The following is a 27472-nucleotide window of genomic DNA, read 5'->3' on the forward strand; positions in this document are numbered from 1 at the left end:
TGTGAATTAATCCATCTAAGAAAATCAAAAGCCAGCCACTCACAATACAGTAATCAGCATGTTCTCCACTGTGAAAGCCCTACATTTCCCATTTACAAAATACAACTATCACTCCATTATGTACTGAAACACAAAACCCTTTTATTTATTTCTGTTTGTTATTATTTGGCTTATATTTATGCGTTTGTGGATATTCCATTGGTGGGTACACAACCATCAAGTTTTAAAAAAACACAACCCTGTCTATTCCCAACTACTTAAAAGGAAAAAGGGACTCCCACTGCTTTTTCCACAAGCAAAGTTCTTCCTGGATTTGCTTTGTGAACAGGATTTTAACTCTTCATTAGACTAACTAGAAGAAAATTCTTTGCATTTTTTCCCCTAAACAAAGTTCATTTTCTTTTCAGGATAATTATGTTATTTTTTTCCTCACTTTGTAAAATTATCAAACATGAGTTTTTTTAGTACCGATGTTAAAATAAAAATGTTTGAGGTTTTATAATTACTCAATTGAAAAACTTCATTACTGGGTGCAATTATATTTGATGCTCCTTTGTTAGCAAAAATTTAATCCTTTCCTTTTAAAGTTGAATTATATAGCCTTCCAAAGAAAATGAGTTTTTGCTATTTTTTTAAGTGTAGTATTTTCAATTTTTTTGCCATTTAGTTGCTCAAAGTATATATTTTCAATTGCGTTTTGAAGATAAAGATTAAAAAACCCAAACAAAACAAGCTGTAGATTTTGTGTGACACAATAATTAAACTGCTGAATAAATTCTAGTCTAAACTCAAGAATGAAGGCTTACAGAAACCACTGATAAACCACAATCTCACAGACCATGTGGAACGTCCAAGAACTAAACACATATATTGTTTTCCACTCGGTTACCTAAAGGCACCTACCTGTATAAGAAATTACATTCTAAACCATCACCTAAACAGAAAAGCTTTCCATACCCTCTGAAATGCTCCTATCCAATTATTTTAAAAAAGCAAATGAGGCACTTTGCTTACATTCAAGTATATTCTTTGCTAAAACACAGAACATTTTTCTCCCACATGTTTTTAAAGTAAGCAGTCACTACAAGCAACCAAAGTCAGAGCCTTTGCTCCTGTTACCATTATTCATTTAGATACATCCTTTACTTTGAAAATAGCTAGAGACAAGTTTTACATTGTGGCCTTTAAAACCAACAGGTCTCTAAAATCCCACTAGGTCAATTCCACACTCCCAGCTGCTTAGTGTGGTGGACACTGAAATATTACATTTAACTTGAGAAGATCTTAGTAGTCCAGTTATAGTGAACATTAGTTTTAAGCAAAACTACACATTTCTTACAGTTCAGAGTTCCATGTGTTTTTCCTTTTATAAATTGAAAATTGAATTGAAGGAGCAAAAGCTGATGATACACATGGCTTAGTGTCTGCTCCATGCACATATATTTTTAGGAGATAAACCTGCCCTTCCATTTAATAAAGGGATTAAATGATGACAATAACATGAACAATTCGGCTCTTCTGGGACTTTCTTGTTAGACACAACCCAAGGTAACCAAACTACAGGAAAGATACACAAGTGCTAGTAATATTAAGCTGAAATTCATGGTTTGTTTAGACATGGAGGATAAAATTTTTTGGCTGCCAGGCAAAAGCTATGGCACACACAGAGTTAACTGTGACCCCCCTCCCTTTCCTTTCTTCACCCCCCTTCTCCCCCATCTCATTCATGCCACATTCCACAGTGGCAGGGTCCAACAACAATATAGGAGGGTACCCAAAATGAAGAGGCAGGGCCTTCCATTCTTCTGCCTCTCTTGAATTAATTAACTGGAAATGAGTTTTGTCAATGTTTTGGAAAGGCAGAGGGGTGAAAAGAAACTGCTAGAATTAATCACAGTGAGAAACTACTTCTTCAGCAGTCTGCCAGAGTTCAGAAAACCCATGAGAAGTGCAAAATAAAAGGAAAGTGGGCTGACTTACCATCCAAAGGAACAAATAAAATTCAAACAAACACCCAAGTCTCCAAAACAGAGACATGCCCCAGTGCAAAGGAATGTAGCATCTGTTGCCACAACATCTTCAGCTTTGTTTTTAACACACTTGTCATGAAGACTGAAAGGTAACAAGGTAGAAGAGACAATTTGCTGATAATTTAAAAACACAGAAGGCACATTGTGTTTAAGCCACTAAATATTTATGTATCTACAATGTTCCAGTGACTCTTACTACGTACAGATATTGAAGGACCATGACTGAAATCGGGTAGCTCATTGTTTAGCTCTGACTCAGCACAGGTCTTTTAAACAGAGAAGGCAGACTGCAAAGCAGTTATTTCTTTGTTGAGTTTTAATGATAGTTATCTCCAGGTTCAGCAATGGAAATTGTAACAACTCAGTACTACACGCATGACATCTTTCTACTAATAAAACAAGAAAGCAGTGAAATTTCAGCCACCTGAAAAAAAAAGGATCTTTTTCCATAGATTAATTTACCTAGGTATTTAGAAAATGTGTAGGTGTCCTTTTGTTTCCAACAGTGAGGCAGAAGTATCATTTGGCAGTTTTTCTGAGAATGATTGTAACAGTTGCAGCAGACTGGAACTAAAGCTGAAGAAATATTGACTACCTGAGCAGGAAAAAATATTTTAAAAGAGAAATCCTCTTTTAATGATTTGACTGTTCTTAATTTTTGTTCATGAAGGCTTTTTTCTGGCAGATCTCAGAATTAACTTGTCATCTCTTTTCTCAATCTCTAAACCCATACTCTCGAGGGCAGAGTTGTCTGCTAGGCCCTTCTCCTCCATCTGGGCAATAAGTTCTTGGTTTCTCTCATTCTGCTCAGTGAGATTTCGGATAGCATATACTGCCCATTGGCTCACAACTGTTGGATCAAGTTAAGGATCGTTTATCTAAAGATAGCACAAAACTTGTTTTAATTCATTAATTACCCTCCTCCCCCTGCTCCCCCTCAATCCTCAAACCCAGAAAAGCAGCAGAAAGCAGGAGTCTGAAAAAGATGTTTACAGGCTATGACCCTGTACCTGCAAATACTTGAATATCAGGCAAAGCAACTTTAAATGAGGTATATTCATTAACTCCAGGCAAGTTTACTACGGTTTGTCTTGAATTAAAAAAACCCTACCAAGCAACAAATCATAAAGGAATTGCAGGAATTAAAAGGGCATATTGTTTTAAACCAAAATTACAGTAAACTAGAATGATCCAATGACCTTCCTAGTGAGATTAAGATAAGTGTTTACGATCTGAAAACTTACAACATTACACTTCCAAGGACTGGAAAATAAAGTAAGCAGGAAATCAGGTAGAAGAAAGAAGTTATTATTTTCACTGTAAAAGTTGAAGAAACATAGAAGAGAAACATATCCACATTAGTAACTGAAAACAGCACAAATCAAGTAGGAGACATAAAAATATCTAACTTCCAGTGTTATCTAAACTGGATTTTTTGCACCTGGGTGCTTTTACCAAGTTGCCAACAGAACAGCCACCAAGATCACCAGCTCTTGCTTGCGTTTAAATGGGCACAAGCTGCAACTCATTCACCTTCTAAGGTGGTCCCTTGGGGCCAGGATTGAGGCACATGTCAGGGCTGCAGACAAAGGATTTAAATTCCCAGGATTATCAGTCAGGCATCTTCCAAGTGAACTACAGTGTTCCTTTTACGAAGTGTCAGAGATTTTAGCCCCAATTCTGCAGCTGAAAAGCTATGTTATGATATAATCTTTCCCAAGGTACCCATATGGGAGGAAAGCCATTCTGAATCACACAAAAGTGGTTTGCCTGCAGGGCGCCAATTATTTACTACATGTAGCTTCACATCCAGTAGAAGAATATGCATAATTTACTCATCTCCTTGACGTCTTTTGGGTTGGACAGTGTCTAAGCACAGAGATAAGAGCATGCTTACGGGCATCTGCTGGATGGTGACTGGAGGGGAAAACACCACAGTTATGGAAGATGGGAACTTCAGCCAAAAGAATAATATACAGCAACTGGACTTTCCTACACAAACTATCATGACAGCATTTGAAAAAATCCAATACTGCTGCATGCACATTCTTCCTGTAGCAATCCGACCGTTTTCTCTGTGCACCTTGTGCTGACTTTTGTGCCTTCCTCATCAGCTCCAGTGGTGAAAAAAAATTTCAGAATAGTGAAGTATGCAAACTGATGGATGCACATGACCACAGAGGTGAACAAAGGCTGATACCTACCAGGTCCCTCTGAGGTTTCATTTAAGGCATTTCATGAGTGAGAAAAAGAACATGAAGTTCTCTCAATGAACTGTGAGAAAGATGCTAATATGCTCCCTGGCCCTGCTGCTGGGATAAGCAGCAGACTTCTCTTGTTGTGTTCCCAAAATAGAACTCTGCATAAAATACAGCACTTGCACAAAAGTTATTTTCAAAGAGTGACAGTTCTCAATCAAACAAAGTGCTAAACAGAGAAAAAGTATTCTCAAAATAATTTTGTTATCTATTAATTAGCCTTGGCAATAATCCTGTTATCATCATCTTGATGTCCTTCAGCACAAAACCACTGCTAAACCCCACAGTAAATTATGTTTTCCTATTATCATATCTATTCATGCTTACATAATATCTAAGAGACCCCCATTATCTTATGAACTCTATCATCATTATGGCATTTATCATTATTGACTACTGTAGCTGAAGCTGCAAAATGGTTTCAATAATGTTTTCACTCACTCAAAAACTCTTTTCTGTATGTAGGTTTTCCATTGTAAATTCAGTAATGAATATGCATGATTTCCCTTGTTCACATGCTGTGTGAGGCTAAGACCTTTGGATGGCTGTGTAGAGACCTAGACAGATTTAAGTGTCAGTGGAGATTAAAGCTAGTCCCCAGCTAATATTCACATTACCCTCTTGCTCCTCTCCAAAGATAGAGACACAGAGAGAAAATTAAACATATTCTAGAGTCTCTAATCCTACCAACACTTTAAGCACTTGAATGTATGCTCAGCCTTAGAAAGAGAGCTTCTAAAGTTTCCATAGTTACCACAAATAAGAGCATGAGCCTGTTTGTTGTGAAACTGCATAAAAGAAAAGAAACCCTGCAAGCACAGTGGATCTGATTGCACAGACTTGTCTAGATTTTTCTGAGAGGACAACTCTCAAAATAATTAATATTGAAGACAAGGATGTGAAGAATACAATATCTTTGGCACAGTCTGGAAGGGATAAAAAAGAAAGAAAAACTTTTATTTCATTTTGCAGGAGCTTCATTACTATACTACTTGTGCTTAGGGAATGAAAGCAAATATTGGTTGGCATTTGTAGCAAGTCTTTTTCAAAATCCATCAATACTGTATACTATGGGATTCCTATGTTATTTTGACTGATAAAAACAATAGTTGATTCCACTTGCCATGTGTTTTATAGCTGTGTAACACCCTCATGCAGCAATTTAAAATTTACTGTCTAAACTCCTCTGGATTATAACTTCATTTGTCAGGGAGGGGGGCATACTGGGAGAAGAGAGATGGAGAAAACAGGCTGGAAATCTGCCCTGTAAGATGTTAATTTTTACTATCTGGAATCAATATAAACCCTGAAAATAAATGCCTCTAAAACCTGTGGAAGTTTTGCCACTGACTTCAAAGGAAACATTTTACAATTCTTTTGTTTCTTTTCATATGGATTCTGCTAGAGGTAATGCTAGCAATAGCACTGTGACTCTTTTATAAATTTAATGGTGTGTAAAATATCAACTGCACACTGTCAGGAATTGCTGACCAATATCCTATTGTGATGCACTTACACACCATTTCCCAAAGAGAGCATTCCAACTTTTCAATATTGTATTAGGAGGTCCAATTTGGACTAAATGCTATTGGCAAGTCTGTTATAGCCACCAGGACCCTTATGAATTGTTCTATAAAATTATTTGGATTCTGTGTGTTCATAATTTTTAATGAGGTTTGACTTGGTAGATACACAGCAATGAGTAAGTAATCTTAAAAATACATTGCTTGAAGAAAGGCAAGTAGTAAGTTTTAAAGGTTAAATATTACCATTAACTAATATAGGATACTGAAAAGTGGTGACAAGGAGAATGAAATATGTACACCTCTTTTAAGACCCCTTGATAGTTATTAGTACTGAGGAATTTCTAAATATAACATCCTTGGTGGACAGTTTGATTTATTACATAGAGTAGGTAATTATTTTTTTTTTAATTAGACCTTTTCTTGAGCTACAGTTGCTTTTCAATGATTAAATAGTTACTCAGGAAACTTTCTTCCTTACAAGTCATTTGGCCTAATGAGAAAAAGAGGTTATTCTTTGCCCAATTCAATTACTTCATTTAAATATGATATTTGACAATTTGAATATTAACTGCTTTTTCATCAGATATAGGAAGACATAGAAAACCTTATAACAAAAGACAACCCATACAGGTTGGAACCCTAGTCAAATGGGATGTCTATGCTAAAGCTACTCAGCTTGTCTAGGAGCTTTTGTGGAGCAGATCTGCAGGGCTAGAAACCAGAGATGATGAAAATACAATTCCTGTTAACTGTATTTCTTTCAGGTCTTGAAGAAGTAATCCAATTGTGACTAAAACTTCTGTACACAGCAATGAAGTACTAAGTGTCACATTAGAAGAATCACTTCCACTAAAAGATCTGACTGGACCACACTGAAAAAGGCTTAAACCATTCCTCCTTCAAGTGTTTCAGTCCTTTTAAGTACTTCTGTTTCACAGCAACATGAAGATCATTCTTCCCACCATTAAGAGAGGTCTCCAGTTGCTCCTGCGACTGTCAATCACAGTTCAGATCCATGTATCATGACTGGTCACACATAGGAGACAATTAGGATTTTGGTCCCTCACAATCAAATTGCTTACAAAACTCTACAAGTTTCTTCCTGTAGGGGGTTTTACTAGTTTCATGAAGTCCTTGAAGCTGTATAAACCTCTCCTTTACCTTTTTTTTACATAACTTTTAGTTTTGTTTAAGATGTTGCCAGAAAAGTAATAACACAAAATGTAACGAACTAAAGGTATTACCTTAATCTATGTATTTTAAAGAGGCTAATTTAGATTTTTAGAACTAATATTTTGGATTTTATTTATACCAAACTAAATTATCAGCATCAGAAAACTTCAGGAATTCAGCCTGTAGGAACTTAAAATACTCTGCCTAAAAGTTAGAATAAAAAGGATTAAAATATTTCTGCTGCCTGTACTTTTATTTATTCCCTATCATTTATTGTCCTTTGTTACTGTGGTTGTCACATTCTGGGTTTAAATGCTAGAACCAGGCTGTGTTTTGTCACCTGGGAATTTCCCTCCCTCCCCCCCTCCCTCCCTTACTTATTGACCTGGCTCTTGTAGAGCAGACACAGCACAACCCATCTCATCTAGAAGCCTCCAAGGTGGACAGGTACCATTGGATGCTGGAAGAGGAGTTTATTCCTGAGAAACCTTTTAGGGATACGATTTGTAATGCTGGGGAACCTAAAGCAGAGGTTCATTTCTGCAATGGGTAACTCTCACCTTGTCCAAGGGATAAGCAGGAAGGTGGGACCATCCACCACCAAACAAACTTCACACTCCACCACTACGTGGCAGCAAAGCTTCACTGGACATGCATGAAGTAAGAGGCCTGTCTCTTTACTGAGACAGGAAGACCACGGTGGATGACAAGAATGCCCTATATAAATTTGCCTCCACAAAATAATCTGGTAAAAACTGAAAGCTTATCCTCAAAAACCTGAACTGGGGTTCACAGCGTGAGTTCCACTCTGCAGATGAACACTGCTTTGCTAGAGAACCAGCTCAAATTGTACTATCTCAGAATAGACTAACAGGCAAAACTACTTGGTTACTTAAAGTAACCAAAATAGTTCTACTACTAAATCAACATTTTCTGCAATTCACAGCCTGCAGAAATTAGGCAACATTGTTAGCAGAAAATAATTGTACAATAAATATTTTTTCCAGCTCCCAAGCCTTCGCTAACCTCCCACGCCTGTAGTTCTCTCTTCCTCCAGCAGACCAGCACCATCTTTCTGGCAACCTGTATTTTTATCAGTCTCTTAACATCCTACCTATTATCTCCAATGATTAATCCGTTTCCTAACATGTGCCTTGTGAGACAGAAATTCCTCAACATTGGTCTGATACCTTCTCTATAATCAACAGACAAGCATGTTATAGCTCATGTATAACTTTCAGTAAAAGTTCACCCACGTAAATATCTCTGGCTGATATACTTCAAGAATAGAATGGATTATTCTACCTCTTTGGCCCAACAATTCTGCACAGAACACAGATGACCAAACGTCACTCACTCTTCAAAGCAAGCCTCACAATTCTGTGCCATGAACAAAATATTTTCATATTTTTTCTGAAAGATATCCAATGTTGACTGGAAGATTTCCCTAATTAAACTGTGTCAGTGGGTAAATACCTCATTCACTATAGCCTGTGATTTATTTCTAGTTTATATTTGTTTAGAATAGCTTCCAAACATTGATTTTCATCATAGATTAAAACAGAAATAACTCACAGATCAAGATCAAGGAAACTGAGGGAGATATTCCAAGCTTTGCTTAATTCTTTTACTTCTTCCCTCCATTTGTATTTTGCAGCATCCTTTGTGAAGCACAGGCACCACAGCTACATCACAAATTCTGCCTAAATTTGCTATATGGCTGATTACAGTTGCAACACAGTTGTCTGCTTCTCATGGCTATTAATAATTTTTTAAAAATTAAAAAAGAAAAAAGCTCACATGTCACAATATTCAGTTGCCCTCTCACTCCTAGCTACAGTCCCGTAAGTGGAGTCCAAACTCTCCAGTCAGTCCCAAATCATGAGGCTCATTCTTAATTGCAAGGCTTGTCTGCTTTTAACTACATTCCCACTTCAGTGACATCCAGCTGAATCGTACCCAATGTTCATTAAAGTGCTGTTTACTACTACAGCAATTTGTGTTACTAAGACTTTTCTTACCTTGAGTAATGTGGGGATTTTCCTCCCTGGATCACAGCTATTCTAGGTTAAGAGATTACACAAGACACTACTGAACAGTACTGTATACCCAGACTGCTCTTAGTCTTTAATGTCTGCCAGCTAAACATTTAATCCATATTTTATGGGCCTCCTTTCATGCTCTGTGGAACTTGAAAGCACAGTGCCAACACACCTTACCATACTATGAAATTAAACACAAAATTCTGGTCATTTACTCCAGAACTACAAAAGCCATACTACATGTTTAGTTTTGTCAAGCTATTTTTATTACAACGTCTCTTATGCCAAAACTCAGAGAGCTTGCAAAAAAAAATAATTAAGCCATAGGCTCTAGTTTGTTTTACTTTTTTCTTTACTCAGACTTGTAACACTAGCTTGAAACCATGAATATGATACATTCATTTTTGCTGCTTAGGCTGCCAATTCTTTTTTTTAATTATGACTTACATTCTTAATAGAAAACCATGATTTATGAGTAACTATAAATCATTTGGTTTTAAAATAAAAAGAATCCCACTCTTGATCAATCTCAGGATAATGCATCACAGTTGAATATTCTGTTGGTACAGTCTCTTCTATTATAAATCCCATTTTAGGAATTCATGACAACTAAGCCTGTTAGTTACCTATATGAGGTACTGGGGAGTTACCAAGTTGTTACATTAAACAGAAAAAGCTCCAATTGCTGTTACCTAACTGTTAAAAATGTCTTGCTTTATCTTCTTTACCCATGTACAGAAAAAATGCAAGATTCCATTAAGTTGAAACTCATGTACCAAATTATTATTAAAACCTAGAGCAAACATTAAGATACAAAGCACTAAAACATAGGGGATGGTAACTGTTGACAAAATGATTTACTATCAGGCAGACTGCAGTGATTTTAAATTTCCTCAGACACGTAAAGAAAAAAGCTCCACCTACACATAAAAATAGACATTTATATGCACACAAATAGAAATAAAGAGATTTCTAAAAGGCTTTAAAATGATAATTATAAAAGTCAAATAAAACTTTCAAACATTTGTCACTAGAATAAAAAATCGAACTTAACTGAGATGTGGTCAAGCTGATTCTAATTTATCACTAAGGTAGGTGAAAAGACAAGCTGACTCACAATTTGGACAGAAGCTCAATTTCTCTTTATAAACTATAGAGATTAATCTTTTTATAAAATTCAACAAGGATCTGTATGCCATTTTATCTTTCAGCATTGTACTTGTGTATTTAATTGATTCAGGGCCTCTGAATAACTTATGTGGCATAACTCCCACCCCTGCTGGTTCTGGTAATTTTACATGTCACTTTATGACAAATAATCAAAACAACGAAGGTAAATGAAACTCCAGTTCCAGTCTCATACAACACCAGATGACGTCTCGTCTGTATCCAAAAATAACAACTGTTTAATGAATGGGTGTTTTGAAAGATGCAACTGCATTATAACCAGCTAAGGTTTTTCTACCGTGTTTGCAAAATAGCCATTAGCCACAATTATATCTACTACAGTTTCAGCAAAATGGTTACATCTCCTTGAAGAAATCTCTGAATAACAAGAGACAAGATTAAAATCAGAAAGGTCAGTGGAATGGACTGCAACTATACCCTTAGCAAGAAAGGAAAAGTTAGATTTTGGAAACCATTTTGGAAATAGGATAAATTCTCAGCAAATATCTGGGGAAATAAGGGAAAATGATTCAAGGATCAGGAAGGAGCAATGTATTTGCCAGTCAAAGTTACAGATTGTTTTAACAGTAGTGACCAAAAATGGGACAACAGAAAAATGTCAGAATAAAGATATTATGTAAGGCATTGGCCATTTGACATCTGAATATTCTTTGGAGGCATGCAACAAACAATGTCAAGAAGACAGAATGAAATACGATAAGGTGGTTGTAGAAGGCATTCCATTCTCAACAATATTTTTTAACCACTCCTAGATTTATTTAAAAAAAACAAAAACCAAACCAAACAAAAACCTTCGGGTCTCAAATTTCTAGTGCTCTGTCTCAGCCCAGAGGGGAATTTTTCAAAAGAAAGTCTACAGAAAAATCAAGCAAGCTTTTTGAGCAATAAAAGAAGTGAAATATTATATTTTCTCTGTTTCTTTTTTTTCTTTGGTGTTCCTGGTTACTCAGGATCTGCTTTCTTTTGCAAATTCAAGCCTGTCATGGATTTAGATTCACCAAGAGGATTAGGGCAGAGCACAAATATGACAATATTTGGTTTAGAAATAAGAGTTATTAACTTTAATTCCATATTTTTACATGCATGAGTTGGTGCCTACAGAGATTACTCTTCTCAAGGGATTAGAAATATCCCAATGTAACATTTGAAAGAGCCTTCTTGCATTCTGTCCACCTCTTTTAAACTTTCTCCAGCTCTAAGAGGGACCCTGTTCATCACACAGGGTTTTTAATGATGGTACTTGTCACTTACTGGGGATGGGTAGAAGCAAGATATTGAAGAACAGACTTAATATTTATATCTCTGCAAATCTGCTGTAGTATTTTAAATACTTTTAAGAAAATTAATACACCTTTTCTGCCAGAAAAGTCTGAATTTCAGTATTTTCATAATCCTGCAGATGGACTAAATAAACTGCAGCCTGAAATTATGGAATCAGCAACCTGAAATATACCATTAGGAATTAAGTTTGTTAAATGTCTAAACACAAAATTTAATGTGGTAATTTCTGAAGGAAAAGGAAAAAAAATTGATAGTACTTTCATTTCCCACAGTATCTCTTCCTGAACTGTACACTGTATTGTTACTGTGGTCTTAGTCTTTTTCATTTTAAGGAGAGCTTTTGTGTTTCAGAAGAGCAAATTTGTTCCTGGGGAAACTGTGGATTACTGATACAGTTAGAAGATGTAGAACCATCTCACCAATAAAAAAATCACATCTTTGTTTGCATTCTAATGTAAACATATTCTCACAACAGGCAGTTCAGAAGTGCAATTTCTGAGTCAGAAGTAAAAACTACTAAACATCATGCCTAATCCTGATCTTTTAGGTTTATTTTCTTGGTTCTTCACCCTTAGGTGAGTTCTGCTCCAAAGAGTTTACAACATACAAAGAAGATACACAATGGTTTAAGACATGGAAGTTGTATTATCCCAACTCTTCAGATATGAAGCCTAAGTCAACAGGGATTTAATACTGGATTAGGTCACATGAATGCCTCCTGTACCCTTTTTTAACAGGGACCATGCACTTAGTTCCACCCCACTCAGAGCTTCACAAAAATGTTTTTATTTACACTTTGGAGACCTTAATCAATATTGTACAGAAAAATCCCACTTAGAATTAAAGCCAGACTTCTTTAGTCCATTAATGCTTCTGTATGAATAAGCCCAGCTCCTCACAGTGCTTCTTTCAAGAGCATAAAGACACCTTGATGCTTAAGCGATAGAATAGGGATTGGAGGCCAGATGATCACAGAATTGTTTTCATTGGAAAAGACCTTCAAGATTATCAAGTCCAACAGTTAACAGCACTGCTAAATCCACCACTAAACAGTGTCTCTCAGCACCACATATACATGTCTTTTAAATAACAATCTTCCCAAATTAAAGTAAAAGCAGTGTCTGGGAATAACTGTGTTTTCCCTCTTTTACCATGAGAAACAAGAAGGTTCAAGCCTCTTTGGAATCACTCAGGAAGCTATCATACTTGCAGCCTGGGATCATACAACACTAAGGGATGCCCTGGTGAGCCACACAGACCTCTAAGCTCCATTAGTATCTAACAAAATGCAGCTATAAAGAGTGCACAGCAGCTTGCAGGAATGGCATAGGCTTCGGGTCTGCTGAGTAAGGTGAAAGAAATAAGACCCTCTCACAGACTGTTCTTGCTCAGTGAATATATTTGTACCTGTTTCTAGACTGAAAAGTTAATCTGAATACAATTGTAAGATGCAGAGAAGGGTTTCTGCATATGATATAAACTAGAAATACTCGTATCTCTCCAGGGTTTTGGAGACAGATTCATGTAGGAGCTGAATTAGAATATGGCAATACAGCAATTTCTTCTTGCTTGACATTTTTTTTTCCTTCTAGCTCCACCTATGGTAGTTGGCTGCCACTCAGTAGATATTTTGCATTGTCTTTGGCACTGAAATCTCAAGGTTCCAGTAATGACTTTTGTTCTTCACCTGTGCTGACAAGTTCTATTCTTCCACTGCCAACCTCAACCACTACTAGGTCACTGAAAGCTTACTATATACCTTTTGATTGAAGTCATAGTGACAATCAGTACTGGTTTACAGAAAGTAAGTTTCCAATAGTGCTCTGTGTGCAAGGATGAGAAGTGCAGACTTCAGACTTGTCCAGCAAGGCAAATGTCAAAAGGATGAGGAAAAGGGAAATGCCTTCCAAGTGGGCAGAACCTTACTGGGCGTGAGGGGGTCGTTATTGTTTTTCTTAGTAGTCTATGTCCTTTGCACTGATCATATCCACTGAAATAACATGATTTTATGTATGCTTATGAAAATACAGAATCAAATAGGTCAGTTCAAGCTACTAAATATATTGGCACTGCCTAAAGTGAACTTTCCAAAGGAAGGCAACCATTACTGATGTAACATTATGCTGTATTTTCCTGCCAACATACATGAAATAGCCACAGTTACATGAACATTGTTCAACTCTGATGGTTTACTCAGCAAAGTTAAAACTTCTGTCAAACTTCTGCTGTTGCTTTTCCCTGGCTTCCACTCAGCTGTGATCCTGTTTAACAGTATGAGGCTTATTTTAGGTTGCATTCTAACTTAGAAATGTCTGTCGGTTCCCCGAAAAGTCTTTGCTGGCATCTTGCAAAAACAAACTGCCATTGTTGTAGACCAAAGCAACTTGATTTCTAGCTTTAGTCAGAAGTTTCAGGAACCACAATTATACTTGCTGCTGCCATTAAGTCAAAAATATTTTCAACCTACCTCTCAGATGACTTTCAAACTGAAAAGAAAAAGCTTAGAGAAAGAGTATCTGAAAATTAACTTAGATTTTCAACTTTTTCATCCATTAGTCAAACTAATGGGCCTGTATAAATATCCACAGCAACCATGTGCTTTCCTTTCACAAATGCTGATAATTCTTATTCCTAAAACATATCTAAGCTGGGTGTTCATTCATATGTGTGTGTATATATATAGGTGTGTACATACACACTACACAGCAGGATATTTTTTCTTCAAGTATGACTGCACTTTCAGCTAACAGAAACCCATGCTAGATTAGGGGTTAATATAATACGGATACTGACACACTGTTATTCCAATTAAATTCAGGCAGTCACAAAATCAGTTTATCAAGAGACCTACTATAAGAACCTCAAAAGAGTAAGATTGGCAAGCAACCTGAGAAAACAAAAATATCCCATCTTCAAAACTGCATTTCACTTCTGAATTTCATTTTTGCTCGAAGGAGCAAAAACCACAGACAGCTAGTTAAGGTAAACTGAGAAGTCTTCTCTAATAAACAGGTTAGTTTACCTAATGTCTTTGATGAACCCCTTTTTTAATTAGTAGGGTCAACAGTCTTTTGATCAGAATTGGCTGGTCTCCCTCCTGATGTTTGCCTTAAGCCAGTGGAATCTATGAAAGCTCAGAAATTAAGCTAGAAGGAGCAGTTAGATCTTAGGATAAGGTAAAAGACAAGAACAAAAAGAAGCAACTCTAGTATCTCTGATGCTAGAGCCTGTCAAAGATTGTGGTTCAGAGAACAAAATAGAAGATATTTTAATTTAAAACACCATTTCAACCTGAAAAGCAGATTCTGGAGTAAAATTTGTACTGGTATTACCCCAACAGGTATCTCCAACACACTCTGCTATTCTGTGGCAGGTTTAAAGTATTTGTTTTCAAACATATAAGTAAAGCACAACACTTAATGAAATCTCAACTCTAGAGCTTAGATGTCTCCAAAGCAGATAAAACTCAGACAAAAATGTACATCTATAATGAGTTAGAAACTGAAGAAATTGTTATATAAAAGCAATCTGGATGAATGCCTTTCCAGTCAGCTTTATCCAAAGAGAAATCCCAGTAACAGAGCCTGAAACCACAAAAACAGGCACTAGAAACAAGAACGTAATGAGAAGTTTCTGGACACGAGTCTCAGCAAGAGAGAGCTAAAGCAACCTTTTCTTTGCAGCTTTCCACATCATCTTGGAAAACTGTACCACCAATGCGAGTCATACTCAGATTTTAACAACTCCCTCAACACCCAGCTCAAGAGCTGTCTAAATACTTCCTTTTCATTAATCATTCCTGAAAAGTGATAAAATATACTCACTCTGGATCACAAAGTTAAAACATGGGCAATTTCAAGATGTTTCAGCTTTAAGCAAGTAGGCTGTCCAGTCTTACCAGGCACATAGCTCTTGTTTTCAAGCATCACAAAATGGATTTGTACCAGACAGGACTGGGGGCACAGAGGGAGGAGAGAAACAGTTGAATCATTTCAGAGATTCAGCTGCTAGGCAATAGAGTGAGGCACCTACATGCTACTAGGGACTGATCTCTGGTGTCTGGAAATAGCAGAACATGCTGCAAAAAACGTGAAAGTAGTGACAGATACAAACTGAAAAACCCTCTTCTGCCCCTCCCTACATGAGACATGCTGAGAAGGCAGCAGATGAGAATCATTAGAGGCAAGGAGGCTTTAATTTCATATAGCAAAAGAGCACCTGGAACAGCTCTAGGTCAAAATGATAAACAGAGTAGAGGCCAGAAGCTGTGCTCCAAAAGCTGATGCAGCAAACTTCCTCACAGCAAGCTACTGCCCCCTCTGCCCAAGTGCTGCTTACTTTTCCACATACTTGAACACTGTCTGCTATGGTGGCAAAAGCTCATATTAAAAGGTGTCATTATGTTCAGTAAGGATTTAAAAACCAAGTAAACAAAGTTTTATCTTCTGGTAGAAAGTTTATAGTCCAGCTCTAAAAATGTCAGCCTGTATCAAAAGGTGTAAGTTGCACAGTGCCCAAAATACAGTAAAGGCTCTCATGATATTTTATTTTCATTTCATTCAAGATCATAAATTACAGCTCCACCCTTTGAAGGCTTCAAATTTTATCCCTTTTTACTAGCAGCTAAAATGAGGAACTAATCCTAGGAAGAAAATCTCAAAGTCACTGCACAGCTCTGATTTCCAGCAAAGTAGCAGTAACCGAGGATCATAACTCCTTACTAAGTTTTCTCAGGGCTCCTTTTCTGCTTAGAGAAGGGTAACTTTACTGGTTCTTCCCACAGCTTCCAGCAGTGCCCCTCACCAGAATCAGACCATGGAGGTCCAGCTCCACTACTTGGCCTTGTCATGAGCCCCACTATCAGTGATGAATGTAAAGACCTTGCTCATCAAGCAACTGAGTGAGTAACTCAGAAAATACTTCACACCCACTGCTCCTCCACCCAGCTTGTTAACAGTTTGCTACATTATTCCACCCTTCTAAGAATTTTTAATGTAGGTAATGTTCTACTGCACAGAGTTAGGAGAATATACAACATTTTCACAATCTTTTTTTGTTGTTGTTGTTTTTATGAGAGATGTTAAAAGGTGTTTCCTGAAAAAGTAATTAAAAATCACTGTTTCATATATTCAAGTATAAGAAAGCTGACATTACTCTAGATAGAAAAGGCATTTGATTTCTAGATGCCCTTATAAGACACTTATAAGGAGCTAATTACACAGCAGAAACTCACCCAGTGAACAAACCAGGAGGATTACTTAGCAGCTCATGAAGCAATGAATAAGTTTGCCTAACAACTGTTTATATTCCATATGAAGTTATTTCCCTTTAACAGCAAACTACATTGTGAAGACTATGCTCTTAAATCCCAAATATTAAGCCATTCACATTAAACCCCTCCCAACATTTCAGTAATATGTATCACTAATTTTCTTAATTATAAACACTTTCATTACAGATTACTAGTCTTGTCTCCATGCTTACAGTAAGTTCTCCAGTCAGATTTAACAAGCTTATATAATTGATGGGGCAGTAATTCCAGTCTACTGAATAGATTTCAACTGAAGTAAAAGCTCCAAGACCTGATACAATGACCAAACTCTTAATTCAGATTTCTATTAGTTTACTTTCTGAAATGACACCCATAAATCAGTAATATTTATTGCTTTCAGAAATATAACCACAGCTCAACTTAGAACACAGCTCATGAAAGCCTATTTATGAGCTTGCTCACATGTAAGCTGAATATTTAAATACAACCTGGAAACTCCTGAGGTCAGTTTGACTTCGGCACCAGGTGAAAGCAGTGCTGGCTTAAATATATTTAAATGCCCTCATCTCTTCATATTCAATAATTGGAATTATTTTGTAAAGGATACAAGGATTGTTGTCATCGATGCTGCAGTTGTCCAGGATCAAGGGGATGCCATCTAACTCATAGACCTAAATAAAAGCAAAAGTTTAAATTCAAGATATCACAGCAATACTAATGAATCTTTCATGCAAGAAATATCTTAAAATGTAACAGGAATGATCAAAAAGATTAAACAGGTTAACATAAATTGCATAAAAAATCTGCTATTATCAGCAGTATTACAATATAGTAACACAAGAAGACATTAATTTCACATTCTTCCTTTATTAGCACATGCTTTCCTGAGGTATTTTCTGTGTTGTGCTTCTTTCACTGAGCCTGAGAAGCCAGGCCTATTGACAGCTCATGCTTGCTTCCTGAAGGACCAAACACAAAAATCTACTGAATGAAAAAGACAAAAAATTGACATTCACACAGATTAGTGTGGGGCCAGGTATCTTTAGTATCCATGCAACCTCCAAAAGCAATGTTCTATCTGTATGCACCTAAGCAGAATATTGACTTTTTTTTTCCTCCCTTCAAGAAGGTGTTCATTATGTTATTAGCAAACCAGCAAAGATCAGATCTGTCATTTTTTATTCTCTATATACACATACACATGTGAATTCACAAATTAAACTAATGCATTTGGTGTATGTATGAACTAAAGTATAAACCTAATAGACTCATAGATACATACATACATGCTCACATTACTAAGAACTTAGGACAAGCTGATGTTAACAATAAATTCGCAGCATAATTATCTTAAATATATTCTAAAAGAAATGTAACCAGACTTCTCAAATACATCATACATACATCAACAACATATAACTTCATGCATATTTATAGCTTTAGACAGTGTTATTAAATAAAAACCTGTTCTAAATTATCTTCAAAATTTCTTGGAAATTTTTAGTTACAAAAATGAGGATTAATTATTTATATTATTATGCCCATATATTATTTATATTTTTTAAGCCATCCTGACACTGCCCTGGGCAGCTTCATCTGCATTTAAGATAGAGGGGGTTAAACAAAAGTTTCCTCCAGTAGTCCCTTCCAACCTCAACTATTCAGTGATTCTGCAGCCTCCAAAGTGTACTTGTCAAGATCTGAAATTCTTCAATTACCCCAAATTTAATTTCAGTCCATGAACTAGTAGGGCAAAGGAATTTAGGCAGAATGTCAATTTAGGTTGTGGCTTGATGACAGGATTTTCTCTTCCATCTTTTTTGCTCAAAATAAGATGCATTTTTATGTACCATGTAAAACAAAAAAATCACAAAGTTTACACTGCAGGATGGATCAGTATTCTGAAGTGCAAGTTCTATGGTAAGAGGGGACAGCTGGGGAGGAGCAGATTTAGATGTGAAATCCAAAAGTGACTACCAATCAGTAGAATTGAATTCAGAGACCAATCTGAGCACATTTCATCCCTCTTATAAATTCATTTTCAGATAATCTTGTTGTGGAGTCTCAAGTTACAACATGGGAAAGTAACAGAGACAGATATACGAACAGGCAGGGCTTACTTGTAAGAGCAGCACAGAGCACTGCTAGTTCTTAATCTAGGTTAAGTGCTGTCAACTGAAATAAACCATGCAATCTGTTCCAGTTCCATTCAAACAAGATGTCTGTTTTGGAGTATTTGGAGAAAGTAAAATTTTATTTAGAATTCACACATGCTTCCAAAAACTACTGTGGTAATATAATGAGATTTCTTTAAAGTTCAGTGCGAGCAGAAGCAGCAAACCACAGCATTAGTAATACCTTAGCGTAAAAACCATTTGCTAACTTCAACTGCCTTACTCACCCACTGAGAGACTATTGAACAGCCTACAATTAAACTGTATATATCATTTGACCATGTCAGGGATAGCTCTTGTTATCGGTACACCAGCTTTAGGATGACACCTGTGAGCTACTACACAGTGAAATGAAGAAAGAAGAAACCTTACAACATGCCCATCCAAGACAAATCTATTTACTTCTCAGAGTGACCCGTGAGGTGATGAGTTCAAGTTCTAGTTGCTGCCAGATGTTTGTGAACCAACAGTGATCCAGCATCTTATGGTAACCTCAAATTCATGCCAGTGTATTATAATAAATAAAGCCCTGAGCAACCTGCTCTGATTTCAGTTTTGAGCAGAAGGATGGACTACAGATTTCCTGAAATCCCTTCCAGAACAAATGACTGTGCATGAGTCTCGAAGTCTCCAATATTGCAGGTCTTCATAAATGACCTGACAGATCTTATCCATGAATACTCTAAGCAGTTCTGGTCTGGACAGGTGAATGGTTATGACCCTTTGAGTCCCTTCTGCCTCTTCTGCACAACTTTCTCATACAGAAAATAAAATTAGAATAAATTATGCCAATGAAAAGTGATGCAGTTAAATACATACTGGGGATTTGTTGCTGATCTTTTGTCCTCATTAAAGATACATTAAAGTCTTATTCCTTTCGAAACTACCACATGAGGACTACATAATGACTACCTAAGTGAGAAATCCATCCTTCAGGCACTGCCACCGAAGAGGCTGACCAAGAGGAGTTATTTTTCTTCCAGGATCAGCTCAACAAGATAGGTAATTAGTAATTAGACATCTGGGCAGAATCCAGCGGTTGATTTGCATTACAGAACAGCTTAATAAGAATAGGAATGTATTAACTGGCTAGGTTCACAAATTGCCTTTGATGGAACTTAAAAATATTATTCCATTTTGTTCACCTGTGAGTCTTCGTTTTGGGTTTTTTTTTGGTTTTTTCTCCAAGCAGCAGAAGTGACAGGAGATTCTACTTCAAAGGACAAAAGAACACTTTAATCCCTTAGTGCTAGTGGATTCCTAGGCCTACTGCAGGCTACAGGCACTTAGGCTTAGAATAGAGACAGCTGTGGCTTGCGGCAATCAAGTCTATTATTGGAGTTCACCACATCCTGCAGATCTACTGAAATACTTGTGGACAGAGGCTCCTTTCTCCAGGACATCACAGCAGACTTGCTGAGCCAGTTTGAGAGCTCCTTGCACCAGTGTCGTCGACTTTGAGAGCAAAAAGAGATCTTTCTGAAGGCAGTGTGTCTTCAGAATACTCTTTTACCTACTATAGTGTTTAGGTAAGCATGTATTTAACATTTTGATGTTTGAAATGCAGAAATCACAGCAACAAAACTTGTTGCTCCTGCTATGTTAATTTCAACTATATTCTCCTTTCCATTATTTCCTGGAGGAGACATGAGGCTTTTTTGAACTCTCCCTTGCCTCTTTCTGGGGGAAAAAAAAAATAATTCAAAAATCGTAGAACTGAAAAGGAGGATTACTTTGTAATGCCCTAAAACTGTCCAAAGACAACTGGCTTAGAAGATGAAGGTTTCAGCCTTACTGAGGCAGAAAGGAAGAGACGACATGAAGGTACCAAGCACACTATCAGGACTGAGCCAAAACAAGCAGAAGCTGGAGTGTCCAGCTACTAGGAGAGGGTAAGAACAGTTGCTGACTAATTTTTTTCCACTTGCCTTTCCAAGAGCAAAACACAGGAGTTTCCAGACATTGAGATGATAATATAAACACTTGAGCATTCAGAATAGGGTCCCCACAAGAGAAAGTAACATTATCGGTTCATTTGTTATTTAAACAATCAACTTTCATCATTTACTTATTTTCAGTTCCTGAAAAAGAAACTACTTTTCAGTAACAAATGGCTGTGGCTATGAGGAGCAGGCTTTTAGCACTTTTTAGGTTTACATCTGCTAGTTAATACGGATAAAGCAAGGTCCAACACTAGAAAAATTTAGCTTGAAATTATTAATATTTACTGCTCTGGTCTTCACCTATCTTAGCAGCAGCAGTAAAAGAAAACAATGGCTCTAAGCATCAGCCAGTATTAAATGCTGGTGCTTTATATCAGTTGAATTTGTACAAATCTGCATCAACAACAGTGTACATGTTTCTCTACTTCTAGTCACTGTCTTCTTCTCAGTCCATTAAAATTTGAGAGTCTTAGTTTGCTTATTTTCAAATCACTGCTATAAAAAAGATTCTTTCACGAGAGCTAAAAAAGAAAGTTAAATGAAATTAAATGTAAGAATTAGCCATGTGACTACAACTGGGCTGAGGACAAAGCTTATATAAGATCATTAAAATTTCAAAATTGTATTATTTTCCAAAACAAACTGAAAACAAATGTCAGGGAAGTCACATGATTCATTTCAGCCATTATAATGGCCATTGCAATAAGAAGTTCCAGGTCCTGGCAACCTGCCACCAGTTTGGTGGCTACAGTATTTTTTGTTTTCCATGTCATACTTAACAAAGCATTTTAAGCAACTCTCAACTAAAATGAGGGATTTTGTTTTGTTGGTTATGTGTATTGGTTGCCATTTTTTTAGGGGGGTTGTTTGGTTGGTTGTTTTTGGTTTTGTTTTATTTTGTTCAGTTTGTTTTTTTCGTTCACTTTCTGTGTTGGAATAGCCTTCCCTTTTTAACAACATTCCAGGCATTCCACGAAGTATCCCAATTTTGAAAATCATTGACAGGAAAACAGGTTACCACAGAAGGCTTTTGTTGAAGATTTCCTCATTGATGTTCTACACATGATCACATGCACTTCTAGCCAAAAATCAGTGAAACAGTCTTGTGATTCTCTATTAACGTCTTCACTCATGCCAATTTCGGTACTTCATTTCTCCCCCAACAGCCCCACACACATCCCAGAAAACTGCCAACTGCTTACAACTTGGAGTGAGTGGGAATGGGAAAAGCAATTCAAATTCACACGCTTTTGATGGATACACACCCTCACTGACACAACATCATCAATCTTCTGCATTACTACTGTATTCCAAATTTGCTTCCACTCCCAATATCAGGGATTAGAATTCTTCCGCTGGAACTTCTGAATTAATTCAGAAATAAATGCTAAAATAAATGCTAATCAGATGTTTTTGTTGTTTTGTACTTAACTTTCTCCTTTTACTTCTCATTAAACCAAGGGTTTAAAAAAATTCAATGTCAGACATATAAATTAATCTGTGGCAAAGAACGCACCACACAGTACTCAAATGATGCAAATAACACGTGAGAAAAGAGCTGGGATTATTTTTAACAGTACAAGGATTTGTGCTGGTGATTGCTCCATTTCATGCTAGGATGCTGCAGCTACATGCACCAGCATGCCACCCTGAACTTGGGAGTGCACTGACAGACACAAGCCTAAAAGCAAAGTGCCACCCAAGTGGTGGCCATTACCCATAATGACACATCCTAAAGTTTCCTATTGCAATTATGGAGTGACTTTAGCAGTGATAAATTTTTTTAAAGGAACTGTAAAGAATAAGTTACTGAGTATATTTTTATTACCCCAAATGTAACTGCCAAGGGGGTGAAGGAAAATAAATTATATTTAAAAAGTGGAGAAAATTACTAGTCTTGAAGATTGAAAACAGCAGAGACACATTACTAATGGTATTCACTATTCTCTGTTTCCACATTCCCTTGTATGCAGAGCTTCCAAGCTTTTAGTGACGGGTCAAAGAACAAGCCATTTATTTTCTAGTACATGTGTAAGAGACATGCACTGCATTACATGCTAACTACAAAGCTATCCTTGAGGATAATTGTATTTTTAAAGCACAGTCTTTCAGGAAAGGACTGTAAAATGCCTTTCCAGAATTCTACAAAAATTGTAAATGGTAGACTGCGGGACCTGGCTGGCTGCTAAAACCAGAAGACAGTTTAATGGTGTTTGCTGCTTGTATTCAATTCAGAATAGTCAAGGAAGCCTTCACAAGTCTGCAGCAAGCTATGCAACTCCTTCACTTAATACCAGAGTAAATAATACTTCTCCCTGACTTAATGCCAATTTCATGCTCCATTTTATAGCAAATGTTACATTTTCCAAGAAACCTACAAATAACAGAACTTATGTCCTTCTGAAAGGAAAAAAACCAACAAATCTTGCAATCATTACAATTGCTTTGTTTCAGGACTAATGTGTTTGGTCATGCCTGACCAACCTGATCTCCTTTTATGATCAGGTGACCCGACTGGTGGATGAGGGGAGGGCTGTGGATGTGGTCTACCTAGACTTCAGCAAAGCCTTTGACACCGTCTCCCACAGCATCCTCCTGAAAAAACTGTCAGCCCGCAGCTTGGACAGGAGCACCCTGTGCTGGGTTAGGAACTGGCTGGAGGGCCGGGCCCAGAGAGTGGTGCTGAACGGGGCTGCATCCAGTTGGCGGCCGGTCACTAGTGGTGTCCCCCAGGGATCAGTGTTGGGCCCAGTTCTGTTCAACATCTTCATTGATGATTTAGATGAGGGGATTGAGTCCATCATCAGCAAATTCGCAGACGACACTAAGCTGGGGGGGAGTGTTGATCAACTAGAAGGCAGGAGGGCTCTGCAGAGGGACCTGGACAGACTGGAGAGTTGGGCTGATTCCAACGGGATGAGGTTTAACACGGCCAAGTGCCGGGTCCTGCACTTTGGCCACAACAACCCCATGCAGCGCTACAGGCTGGGGACAGAGTGGCTGGAGAGCAGCCAGGCAGAAAAGGACCTGGGAGTCTGGATCGACAAGAAGCTGAACATGAGCCAGCAGTGTGCCCAGGTGGCCAAGAAAGCCAATGGCATCCTGGCCTGTATCCGGAACAGCATTGCCAGCAGGTCCAAGGAAGTGATTCTGCCCCTGTACTCAGCCCTCGTGAGGCCACACCTGGAGTACTGTGTCCAGTTCTGGGCCCCCCAGTTCAGGAAGGATATCGAGGTCCTGGAGCAGGTCCAAAGGAGGGCAACCAGGCTGGTGAAGGGACTCGAGCATAGACCCTACGAGGAGAGGCTGAGAGAACTGGGGTTGTTCAGCCTAAAGAAGAGGCGGCTCAGGGGAGACCTCATCGCTCTCTACAACTACCTGAAAGGAGGGTGTAGCCAGGTGGGGGTTGGGCTCTTTTACCAAACGACTTTCAACAAGACAAGAGGGCATGGACTTAAGTTGTGCCAGGGGAAGTTTAGGTTAGATATTAGAAAGAATTTCTTTACGGAAAGAGTGATCCGTCATTGGAATGGGCTGCCCACTGAAGTGGTGGATTCTCCGTCCCTGGAGATATTTAAAAAAAGACTGGATGTGGCACTCAGTGCCATGGTCTAGCAACCGCAACGGTGGTTCAAGGGTTGGACTCGATGATCTCTGAGGTCCCTTCCAACCCAGCCAATTCTATGATTCTATGATTCTATGTTTCAACTTACTGCAGAGCAATCATACAGCTTACTGAGAACAACTTCACAGGAGGTTAATGGCAAAAAAGCAGGTGCACATCAAGTGTCAGCAAAGGAATAAAGAAGCAGTAGACATACATTGTTCTCTTGAGACCAATTCCTATCTTCTTCCAAATATTTTTCCCTTTAAAATACCTTCAAGTCACAGAGTATTCTTCATCCAAAATAGAGCAGGTGACATGTCGTTTCAAATACAAAGCCAGGCAAGTTTCTTTAATTTTTCCAAAGGAATCTGCTCGCTTCATTTTATAATCTTGTGCAAAATATCAATCCTGGTCTAAGTCTTTCCCAGCAAAGCCCTTTAATTTCCTCCTTTAAGTAATTTTCAGAAAAAAAATTCAGTACAGTTTTTATTTACTCAATGCTCTGTACACAAATAAATCCCAACAACTTTCCGTGTGCAACACTTAGGAAAGCCAAGTGAAGGCTGAGATGTTTACCTTAACTTCTTAACAAGGACTAAGCCCTCTTTTAAACATAATCAAACACCAAGCTTTGCATACTTAGATATTGCTTTCTGACCAGATTACCTAAAAGAGCAGCAATTAAAACCTGCCATATTTGCTTCACGTGTAGCAATAAGGTTGACTAACAGGTGCTGGAATTTACATGTGTATATTTCTTATGTCTCTTTTTGGTATTGTGCTTTTGTAGAAAGCTTCTACTGCAAAGTAAAAAAATTTCTTTGTAAGCAGTGTCAAAAATAAGAAATTACCATAAATTGATTATAAAATTAGCAGAGTAACTTTTGCTTCAGTTTAGTATGGTTTACAAGTCAGACCAAATTCACTTCTTTCTGACTGAAATAATGCCACAAACTACCTCAGCAACATTTTACTGAGAAAACTACATTTGCACATTTTATGAATAAAAAAAGCCTCATGGTCATCTTTGCCTGAAGAAGACTCTTGAAAACAGAGTGCATCAGACAGAATAAATGATTTCTCACATACTGAAAGCACACATTACAAAAAATAGAAGACTTTAATTAACGTATTTTAAAGGATTTCATAGTATTAACATGTGGGAGGCTGTTAACAGGTTAACAACCAGTAACATGAGGTGTTCGTTGTTCTCAATTTATGCCACCCTGTGAAAAACAATTAGTATTTCATCAAATACTATTTTACAAATTATATTTTTAAAATAAAATTTGATTTCTCATTAGCTATGTTTTATAAAAACTAGTCAGTTAATGAGAAGCAGAAATGTTCTAATAAAAGTGTTTTGAATTGCCAGCCTCTTATGGAGTGGTTAGCAGCACTGTATGTTCATATGGAACTTGGAAAATGTCAGTGTATGGGAAGATGACAAAACAGCCTTTTCCAGCATTTAAAGAGAAAGATATTAACGTAAGATTTGTGAACCGGAATAGTTGCATTAAAGTGTTATTCTTTATCAGCTTAACTAAAGAAGTGGAGGAAATCCCTGTGCATGCACACTATGCAAGTATTTAATGTTCCTCTATTTGCAGAACAAAAAAAGGTTTTACTCTGATTTGGAGTATTTTTTCCAGCTTTTATACAAACTGAATCAAACTCTCCACAATTTCAGCTTTTTTCTAGCAATGGTGTTTTATTTTTAACACATTAAAAAAAGAAATCTTTTAATGACTGTTTAATGACTGTTCTTCATCCTTGATACTCGCAAATGTTTTTGCTAATGTAGTTAAAAATAACTGCTAGAGAATCTAAAACTGACAATCATTACAAAGTGTGATTCTGTTGGCATAAAGTTTACATAGCTCTTCCATTATAGTTTTGGAAAGTCCCAAATTGTCATTAACAAACCACAAAAGGATTTAGGAAGCAAGCCAAATTATACTCTACATTACACTAGTGCGTACTAGTACTAGTTCAGTACGTGGCTCCTTCCAGCACTTGTCTACAAAAATACCAGTATATAAGAGCAAAATAAATCCTTGCACCTTAGACTACACCCCCCGTGACACCTGAGCAAATCAGTGACAAATCAGTGACATTTTCCACTTGCTTGATAACCCAGCTTAACTGTATTCCAAAATGCCAGTGCCGACTCTGAATACCTGCTTTCCTGGGGCACCCTTTGACATACAGATAAATGCAATACTTAACAAACCTCTCTTGCAGAGAGGTTGAGAACTTTGTTGTGATATCTATTTTCAAGGAAAACAAGCTACTGAAAAGGTGAAGAACCAGAGAATGTCATGAGGTTAAGGCAGAAGCAGAGCCTAGAAGCTTCAAAGTCATGTGCTTCAATCCAAGAGATCTTCAAATGAACCAGCAATGAGTTCTCAAGGGTCTATCAATACAGAACATCTTGAAGCCTGGGTCTCCATGGCCCAAGCCCATGCCAATGGGCTCCAAGGTCTAATTCCTCTTAACTGTGATCAAAATAAGTGTAAGAATCATTACAGGAGATGCAGAATATAGGGTGTAAGGAATCAAAAGAGTCATCACCCTCATTCTAGGTGAACAATACCCAGAGAAGTCCGTAGGCTGCAACAAACTTGGGTCATGCAACTCATTTCAGCAATTTCTAATTGTATCATTAAGAGATGCAGAGCCAAGATGCCAGGCTTCAGCACTGGCTTGCAGTTGCATTTTCTTGTACTTTTTGGATGAGCTGCTGGCTCATGGCAACTAGCACTCCTCTGGACATTCAGGAATGGCTGGGTCTGTGGTGTAGGTTGTGGCTTCCTCCCAAGGAGAGGTATAGGAAAAGCATTTCTGTGATTTCATTTTGGTGGGGGAAGATGAAGGTAAAGAGAGAGAAGCCCACAAAGGAAAATTCTGTCACACAGATGTGAGCCATGCCAAACTGCAGCTTGCCCTCAAGAACTAGGAAGGGTCCCTGCTGAGGA

General features: G+C 37.5%; 1 protein-coding gene across 1 annotated transcript in view; it reads right to left on the reverse strand.

The window, feature by feature from the left end:
- Nucleotides 1-2231: 2231 nt before the first annotated feature.
- Nucleotides 2232-27472, reverse strand: part of ATXN10 (ataxin 10) — a 93510-nt gene continuing 68269 nt past the window's right edge. Inside the window, exons 10-11 of the mRNA XM_030457806.1 lie at nt 17378-17441; nt 2232-2880 (exon numbers count right to left, since the gene is read on the reverse strand). Coding sequence (XP_030313666.1) covers nt 2693-2880; nt 17378-17441 — 252 coding nt within the window. The 3' untranslated portion in view covers nt 2232-2692. The remainder of the gene's footprint in view (nt 2881-17377; nt 17442-27472) is intronic.

This window comes from Calypte anna, chromosome 1 (genome assembly GCF_003957555.1).
Source record: "Calypte anna isolate BGI_N300 chromosome 1, bCalAnn1_v1.p, whole genome shotgun sequence".
NCBI lineage: Eukaryota > Metazoa > Chordata > Aves > Apodiformes > Trochilidae > Calypte > Calypte anna.